We start from the raw sequence: 9,228 nt of genomic DNA, 5'->3' as shown, positions 1-9,228 counted from the left end.
ATATATATATATATATATATATATATATATATATATATATATATATACCTTTAAACATGAGTGTGCAAAGATAACATCCTAGATATATGCATGTATATTTGATCAACAAGCAACGCTGATAAAGACTATTTCAAGGAATCCTCCAAATGATATTCACAGGGCTAAGAACATAAAAACAGAATGAAAAATTAAGGAAAATCACAACAAAACCCATTAGAACTCTAAAAATGGAAAGATGTTGCCATCTCTGCTGGTTAGTTTTATCTATCAATTTGACACTCCCTAGAATCACTGGGGAGGTTGGCTTATGGACTTGTCTGTGGGGATTGTCTTGATTGTTAAGTGGGGTGGGAAGACCAGCCCTGGAGGTGGACCACCTGTGTCCTGACCTGTATAAGAGTAGAGCAAGCAAGCCGAGTGTGCATCACGCAAAGATTCATATTTATTCTCTCTTTGACTGGAAATGTGATGCTGTTAGTTCCTGCCTTGACTTCCCAATCACTATGGGCGGTAATCTGGAGTTATAGGCCAAATATTTCTTTTCCTTCTCTATGTTCTCTTGCTCAGGGTGCTTTAACACAGAAACAAAAATAAGACTAGGACATGCATTGTTGTAGGTGGTGATTAATATTTACTCTTGATATATCTTCCGGTAAAGCTGTGGTTAATCCTAAACAGCTGTATACCCAAATCACCGCACAGAGATTGGGATTTATTTAATTAACCTAGATCACAATGCTGGGCAATAGATAACTCCATCCTAAACCTCCAAGCCCTCATAGTTTCCTAACATTCAGATTTCACCCATTATACTTGATTTTAGTGAAATTTTAGGTCCGGTTCATTCTCCACGTCATTCCAAGACCTCTCTTCCAGCGTTGCTCTCCTAGCTCTCTCCTGCCCTTCTCTCCTCCTCTCAGCTTCCTGTCCTCTGGCTCCTCCCTCTCTTCCTGCTTCCTTTCCATTGCTCAATATTGTGGCATTGAGCAATATTCCATTGCTCAATATTATTCCAAAAGAACATTATACCAACAATGCACAAATACCGAACAAACAAAAACAACAGCACTTTTTAGACATGATGAACTCAATATTGAGCAGAGTTGAAGATAAAATTAGTGAGTTGGAAGATAACAGCTGAGGGTTTCACTTATAACACAGAAGGGAGGGGAAAATAAAAAATATGAAAGGATTTGAGACAGAAAGCAGACTGAGTGACTCCAAAGTATATTTAACAAAAGTTACAAAAGATTTCCGTAAGCAAATACATGTTTATTTGGTGGGATGAAGTACATTTATGTCTGGAAGACAGTGTGGTAAACAGTTTCCAAAATGCATGCCTCCCATGATCCCTACTCCCTGATATGACTTTGACATGAGCTGGACATAGTGATTCATTTTTAACAGACTATGATAAAAAGTCATCAGTTCTAAGGTTAATTTTCAAAAATTTCCTGTGGTTTTTTGATGTGCTAGCTCTGCCTTGCTCCCTCTCTTACTGATTCCCATGGAAGTGAGAAGCTAAGGTTTAAGCTACCCTATGCAGGGGCCACATGGCAAGGCACTGATAATGATGACCAATGGTCAACAAGAACTCAAGAGTGTGCATGAGCCTAGAAGAGGATCCTTCCCTGTGTATTTGGATGGCTACAGTCTTGATTGTCACCTTGACTGCATGATTGTGAGAGGTCTTGAGCTTGAACTACCCAAATAAACCAATTACAGAGGTCTGACATGTAGAAACAGAGGCAATGAGAAATAGAATTTTCTTGAAGTCATGACATTTCAGGTTAATCTGTGATGTAGCCATAAGTAGTTTAAGCACATTAAACAGTGCTGATGTTTGCAAATGATGCACAAGCTTTAGCCACTACGACAATTATAACTTCATAGTGGAGAAAGTGAGGCTCTAAGAAGCTATTCAAGATTAGGTTCAGCCAAGGGCAGAGTCAGGATGAAAACCTAGGAGTAGAATTTCACTTCACAGCCCTATTCTGCGTACACACACACACACACACACACACACACACACACACAAAGAGTATATCGTCACAAGTACCTAATGATGGCCCTTGACTGCTCTTGTTTTTAGAGCTGTTGATGTTAGGTGGTTGGTAGAATTTCGGCAGGTCTTTCAGCTTCAAGTCCTGGGCCGTCAAGGAATAGTTGTTGCCAATGGAGTCGCTGGGTCCACGATGTTGGTCCTGTTCTTTGAAGGGCACGGCCAGGGTCCAGGATGTGTGTTGCATCAGGGGGGGATAGAAACTGTGTGACATGATGGTCTGTGAGGGGAATAATGTAAAGGAGACATAGTCAGAGACGTCTGTTTGAGTGTGGGCTCTGCCCCCACCAAGATGGAGTTTCAAATGCTGTATGCTGTTTCTACCTTCCAAACAGCCCAGGGAAGTGCTTTGTGCATGGCTACTTCCCAGCCCAGTGGAAGATTTCTGAAGCCAAAGAAAACAGCGGACATTCAACAACCAAGAGTTAGGTGACAGTATGCTTTTTTTATTCTTTATGGACATGGTTAAAGACATGTAACTACTCTCATTTTACAAGTGGAGATGCTGAAATGGAGTTTCTGTAACATAGTGGGTAAGTGGCAAAGTTGGATGCAAACACACCTTCTTTCAAACACAAACCTCTTTATCTCCTGCTGCTGTAGTGTCTTCTGATGACAAAATGGTGAGAGCTATTAATCCCACTTCCCAAGACTGTGTGAACTCACTGGAACCCGACAAATACCTCCACAGAAGAGGTATGTTTCTCAGATCTTCTCCTGAGTGGAAGAGCTGGCAGCCCCGGGTACTAACCTGGTAGAGTTCAGATGGCTCCTCATTTGCAGACACAGGCAGAGGTGGCAGCTCTGGCCGTCCCTGGGGGTGGCTCATGTGATGTATGGGGTCTCTTTTGTCAATCTGTGGGGAATGGAAACAAAGGTACTCTTGAGGAATTAGGAGGTTTCTGGACCTCTGGAGAGAGTAAAAACCACAGAGGTTCCCACTTGTTTTATGCACACAGTAATTTGAAGGCCCCTGCTTCCATTATTCATGAATGTTTCCATTTAAATCACTAGTCTGTCTCTTGTCCAACACCTCGTCTGGGGCTTTTTCTCTACAGTCTGTTTATCTTCCTACCCCACAGCAAAATTCTAAGTTTTGAGTATGCCTCCTACCCAACCCTGGGTAGGATTAAAAGTGAACTTCTTTTAATTTTCATTCATTTATTATTGGTATTACTGAGTATGGTGTGTGTGTCTCTGTGTGTGTGTGTGTGTGTGTGCATGGTTTGTCTGTGAGTGTGTGTGCCACATGTCCTGTGTTGTAAATCAGTGGACAATTTTGTGGCATTGACTCTCTCCTTCCACCTCTATGTGGATTTTGGGATTGAACCCACATTGCCAGGCTTGCAGGACAAGTTCCTTTACCTGCTAAGTCATCTTATCAGGCCCCCAAAGCGGAGAGCTTTTTAAAAGTTCACTCTTGCAAATTTCACATATACAAAGTTTTTGATTAAAAAACATACCCAAGCAATGGCTTGGCATCTTACGTATGTTTAACAAGCATGTAAGCAACTGCGATTCCCGTGAAAAACAAGGATGTGAAAGTCACCCTTTCAACAGCGAGTTCACTGCGAGCTCCAGATGGGTGTGAACTTCCATCTCCCACAGTTACTCTCAGTTCTCACGTGCGGTAGGTTGTAGAACAGTGTTTGAGGTGTTTGCCTGAAGACTCAACCCCTTAATGCAAGACAAGCATCTCATCCAAGGCTGTGATAGACACTTCAGTCTGTTCCATTCCTGGGGAGAAACTGCCGCACTGATGGCAGGGGTGGGGGTGGGGGCAGAGAGGTTTGTTGTTCTTCATTTTCAAGATGATTTGAAGGACTTTCAAAAGGCCAGTGTGGGTTCTGACTTTAGTCCTAGAATGTGAGTTTGGTCTAGCTCTGGGGTAAGATGAGACATTGTGATAGAGAGACCTTGTTTATTCGGGTCTGCAAGATTGCTGGTGCGGGCTGGGGTGGAAGAAGAGATTGGACCCCTATTAGCCACGAATCACCAAGCCTAAACTATCACCCCTGACTGATAACCTCTAATCTCCATCAACTCCCTGGAGCTCCCGTATCATTGAGTAAGAAACATTGTCTACCCAAACTCCAAATGATTGTATGCAAGGCATGCACAACCTTCAAGAACTTTTTTTGGTAGCCCATTCTAGCTGATCACATCAAGACCCAGAATGGTGGGTACCATGGCCCAGACACATAAGAGGCAGACCTGGCTTCTAGGGCAGTGGCTTTTAAATGTGCATCATTCTTCACCCTAGAAATGTCAGGGATGGCAAGAACACCTTGCATGGCAAGTTAGAAAGGTCATGGGCCCCACAATTAAACGCGAACAGGAAAAATTATGATAATAGATGTACTTTAAGTGTGAAAATTTGAAAATGTGAAATGAATTCACTGATCTCACAGCCTAATTCAGTGTTTCTCCAAAGGCTGCTGCCACTGGTTGGCCAATGGGTACTTATTCAGAGTAGGGCTGCTTGGCCCCTCCCCAAGCCTGATGCTCTTGAGAACCAATGCCCTTGTTTTCATCTTACAGAACTTGGTATACCAACTTTTTTGTTGTTGTTGTTGAATGATTGCTTTTTTTTTGAGGTGGGGTTCATAACCCAGGCTGGCCTCAAACTCAAAATGCTCCTCTCCACTTCTGAAGTGTTGGGGTTCCAATCATGAACCATTATACCCAGCTGTAATGTGCTCATCTAAATCATTGGCTGCTGCTTTTTCTTGGCCTCAACTTCAGTGATCTGAGAGCTAACCAGTTATCTCCAAGAATTCCCTCTTTTCTGACTGAAATCCATGCCACATCTGCCTGCATCAATGTGGGGAATAAAAAGGGGAGGGAGGAAGTCCCAGAATCAACTGGAAATTAGCTTTGCCATCCAAAGAAGATACAATACTATCCAAAGAAGAGTGTTACAGGGGTATATTCAAGGATATGAAAATATTATTTCTTTCAAGGTCCCAGCTATAAGGCGACATATCTATGAATAGGTTAGGGTTGCCGGCATTGTGTCTTAGCATGCAAGAAGAATTTGCGATCAGTGGAAATCTCTGCTTTGGCCTAGATTTTAAAATCTGTTTTAAATAATAACTTCATTAAAAGAGCAACAAACACCACCAAACCAGAACATCTTGAGTAGGTTACAACACCAGCAGGAATGAGCCATTAAAACCATAAGCCCCGACCTTGTGAAATCAAGGAAGATGTTAACGCTATCTGGGAGGGGTCTCGCTGATTGTGTTTCTGCTCAGCATGGGCTAAACCTGATTCCAGTGCCAATAGCACCTGGAAAGTTAATCCTCCCACCAGAAGCAAGCAAAATAGAGTCCTGGTTGGAAAGCCTGCTCTACTCCAATTTCAATCCGTGTGGCACGGTGTGACTGATCCTAGCCCCTGGCTCTGGACAGGAGACCAATCAGATGGCTCCATCCTCCTGTCCACATGATTTGGCTAGAGCTAGAGGATGGCATGTGAGCCAAGCATTTGACCAGAGTATTCCTTCATACTTTTGCCAGAGCTACAGAGAAAGGCTCACCCTCTGTCATTAGTGTCATTAACTGAGGGGCGGTTCATGCCCAGAGCTCTAACGGTTATCTCTGCGTGTCATGGGGAATGCGGGCCCTAAAATAAAGTGAAATAGAAGCCAAAAAGTCATAAGAAGGAAAAAGCATCTCAGTGACATCACCAGGAACCTTGTGTCTTAACTTGTACATCTTAATTGCCAGAACCTATAGTTTTTGTTTTTGCTTTTGAGGTGTGGAGCACACGGAATTACACATCTGTCTTTTCAACCTGACAAAGGGTCAGTCTAGTGACAGACACGAAGACAGATAACTCAGAAAGCTCAGGGCAGAGACCAGGGACAACATATCCTACAAGCAGACAAAGAAGCCATCCTCCGGCTAATGAACAAAGCAAACACTGGGAAGTTTGCCGAACATGAGGACCTCTATGGAAACACATTCTTCGTTAAGCTAGTTCCTGGGTACAGACAAAGACATCCAGAGAGAAACCTGCAGGACAGGACCACAGGAACATGACAAACAGTCAGCTCATGCAGGAAGTAATCAATTCTGCAACAGAGTAGAGGGGTTTCTGGACTGATTCTAAGAATTCTCTGGAGGAGAATCCCTGATAAGAGTGAGTGGAGAGTCTTATGACAGCATTCTCGCTGCACAAAATGGTTGGCCAACAACCTGAATGTCTCCATGTCTCCTTTGGTAAATGTTAGGGAGCTTTTATTTCGGAGCACAGGCTCGGAATATGTAACATCTAATTTTATAAAGCGTCTACTTTAAATGCTCCTCTGGGTACTTCAAGTGACAGCCCAGTAGGTCTTGGCATCTTAGTTTTTTCATCCAAGATTCTCACACCTGGATTGGGTAGGGGTGTTGCTTCGGGGCAGTTTGTTTGCTGGTTTGTTTGTTTTTAAGGTGGAGCCTACTGTGTACCTCAGGATGGTCTCGGCTGCTCAGCTTCGCTGAGACTACTGGCAGAAACCAGCACACACAGTGGCTTGCATGGATCTGCTATCATTCCACCCTGAGTTAAATCCAGAGCTCTTGGCTCTCCACCGAGGCACTCCAAATCTGGATCAACACCTTTGAGGGTGAGGGCCAGGACTCTGATTTCTGGTAAGGTTCTTATTGTTGTTTTGAGACTATATAGTCCAGATTGTCCTGGAACGAACAATCTTCCAGCCTCGCCGACCCCCAACCCCAAGTGTTAACATTATACGTGTGTACCTCCATGCCTGGGTGGTTTTTAATATAAAAATAATTTTTAATTAGCAATGTATGTGCAGGTGTGCATGCCCGTGTACGGGCAGAAGCTAGAACAGATGTCGAGTGTCTTATTCTATCACTGTTCATCTTGTTCCCCTAAGACTGGGTTCACCACTGAACCTGGAACAAGCCTCAGTGATTCCCCAGTCTCGGACCCTCAGCCCCCACCCGGCGATGGGGTCTCAGCTGCATGCTTCCATGCCCATTTTAACCTATGGTATGAATTCAAGTCCTCATGCTTGTACAGCAAGGGCTCTTATCCACTGAGCCATCATCTCCCCAGCCCCAAAGACTCTGTCAGAATAGGCCCCAGAATACTCTGCTGCGCAGTCAAAAGGTGGGAGCTGCCTACTGGAGCATGTGGCCTAAGGGCATTGGAAGGAAAAGGGCAATAGGTTGTACTTCTAACACACTTCGGCATAGAATTTCAAAATGCGATCAACATACTTTCTAGGTCAAAGGAATCTAACATGGCAATCTCTGCGCAAAATGCCCCTCTTCTCACACACCCTCAATTCCCTGCATGTTGAAGACACAGGTACAGGAAAACATGCCCTAAACCTCACACCCACCTTTTGCCCTGAGCAGCAATCGGTGTAGCTCATGGTGCCGGTACTAACTGTGCCTATTAGAGAAAGAATTAAGAGCTCTCAGCTTCTCCGGGGGTCAGCCTCTCCCGTGCAGCTCCTCTGAAATCTGTGACTCCTTCTAGCAGAATGGGATGACTCCCGCAGCGGAGCTTTCAGACACTCTGGAAGCTCTGACGCAGAGCTGTCTCTCTGAGGTCATAGAGCCGTATCCCTGGGAGTCTCTGGGCAGAAAGGAAGAGAAAGGAAGGGCCCACAATGATGAGGTAGCATGGTGTCCTTCCAGAAGCCCTCCTCCCCTCCCCACTCCTTGCGGTATTACTTCTTCTCTTTTCAGTAGTTTCTTGGAACTTCCCAGAGCACACTGAAGTCTCTGCAGAGGACAAAATTGAAGCACAGTTACATGTTAATATGAAGAAGAGGGTGGACTCGCTATCCCAGATAACACCCCTGGGAGCCTAGGCTCCTCTCCCTCTCCCTTGAGCAGTTTTAATAGTCGTGGAGCTTGTACCCAAGCTCAGTGGTGGGTAACCAGGCGTAAGTGACTGTTGCTAGGAGGAGAAGCCTCTTCTATGCTTAAGCACAAGACTGGGCTTGACCTGCTGGCTCCTGAGGAGGCTGAGCTGAGCAGCAGGAAGTATCAGTGACAGAAGGGAGATGGCGGTATTTAGTAACGGCCCAGGAATGTAGCAATAGGAGATCTTGCCCTGGGGGAGGAGGTCTAAAGGCCCAGGCTGGTGCTGAGTTGGAGTGGTCTCACTCAGCCCCTGCACTTCCCACTAAGCGATGTGCAGCTTGAGGAAACCCCTTCATGTCTTTGAGTGAATGTACCAGCTTTCATGTATAAATCCTGGTAATATCATGAGCACCCACCCCAGGGTTCAATAGGAAGATACATTTAGAACAGTTTGCACACTGTAAACTCATCCTAATTTGCCTCAAACTTTCAAACACACACACACACATTGAGAGAGTGAAGAAAACCTTGAAACGGTGACCATCGTGTCCAGCTCCTAAGTGCCGTGAGTACCGGTGTGGACCACCGCCCTCAGTTTACACAATACTGGAGACCAGCCCAATGCATGATGGGCAGACATCCTACCAGCCGAGCTGCACACCTGGCCCTTTCCCAACTTCCCCACTGTAGTATTGCATCTTGAGACCTTTCTCTGTCCTGAGTCATTTGGGACAGTTTTGTCATTCAGTGTAACATAGGCTCCTTATGAATGTTATGGCTAGTGCCAATATGATAGTCACAGGCACATACATACATACATACATACATTTGCTCTCACACACACGTACCCAAGATTCATCACTGCACTAGCTGCTGCCTTGGAAATTCTTTTAAAACCAAGTTAGACTTATTAAGCTCTTTCAAGATGCTATGGTGTATGTCTGTCTCTTCATCGAGTATTTCCCTTAATTCCATGATGTTCCCATGTTCTGCATGAAGAAAACAAAACAGACAGATAGTTTTCCAACCTTGGCTTTGCTTAATCAGAGTGGATACAACATGAAACTTTTTTTTTTTTTTAACTCTTCTTTCCACCGAGCAACTGCGCAGGGCATAAATGTTTTTTCAGCCCTGCTGAAAAGCACCAAAGCATTTCTGTTTCTTTTCTCTCACTTTATGCTCAAGATTCTCCTCCCTACACTTCAAAATAACCCTGACCTCCCTCGTTCCTAATGCTAATCTCTCTTACCATAAAGTGCATAGAGGGTCTAACTGTAGCTCAAGTGTGGCAGAACGCTGGCCTGGCTCACGTGTGGTCCAGATTTGCTCTCC

General features: G+C 44.5%; 1 protein-coding gene across 1 annotated transcript in view; it reads right to left on the bottom strand.

Moving 5' to 3' along the window:
- The window catches only part of Dnah3 (dynein axonemal heavy chain 3), a 167,703-nt gene extending 160,246 nt beyond the window's left edge, over nucleotides 1-7,457 (bottom strand). Inside the window, 3 exon segments of the mRNA XM_055627476.1 lie at nucleotides 2,054-2,282; nucleotides 2,814-2,918; nucleotides 7,425-7,457. Of these exon segments, the coding sequence (XP_055483451.1) occupies nucleotides 2,054-2,282; nucleotides 2,814-2,918; nucleotides 7,425-7,457 (367 nt within the window).
- Nucleotides 7,458-9,228: the final 1,771 nt, after the last annotated feature.

Source organism: Psammomys obesus, unplaced genomic scaffold, assembly GCF_907164565.1.
Source record: "Psammomys obesus unplaced genomic scaffold, mPsaObe1.curated_primary_1811, whole genome shotgun sequence".
Classification (NCBI taxonomy): domain Eukaryota; kingdom Metazoa; phylum Chordata; class Mammalia; order Rodentia; family Muridae; genus Psammomys; species Psammomys obesus.
This window is presented reverse-complemented; position numbering and strand designations above follow the sequence as displayed.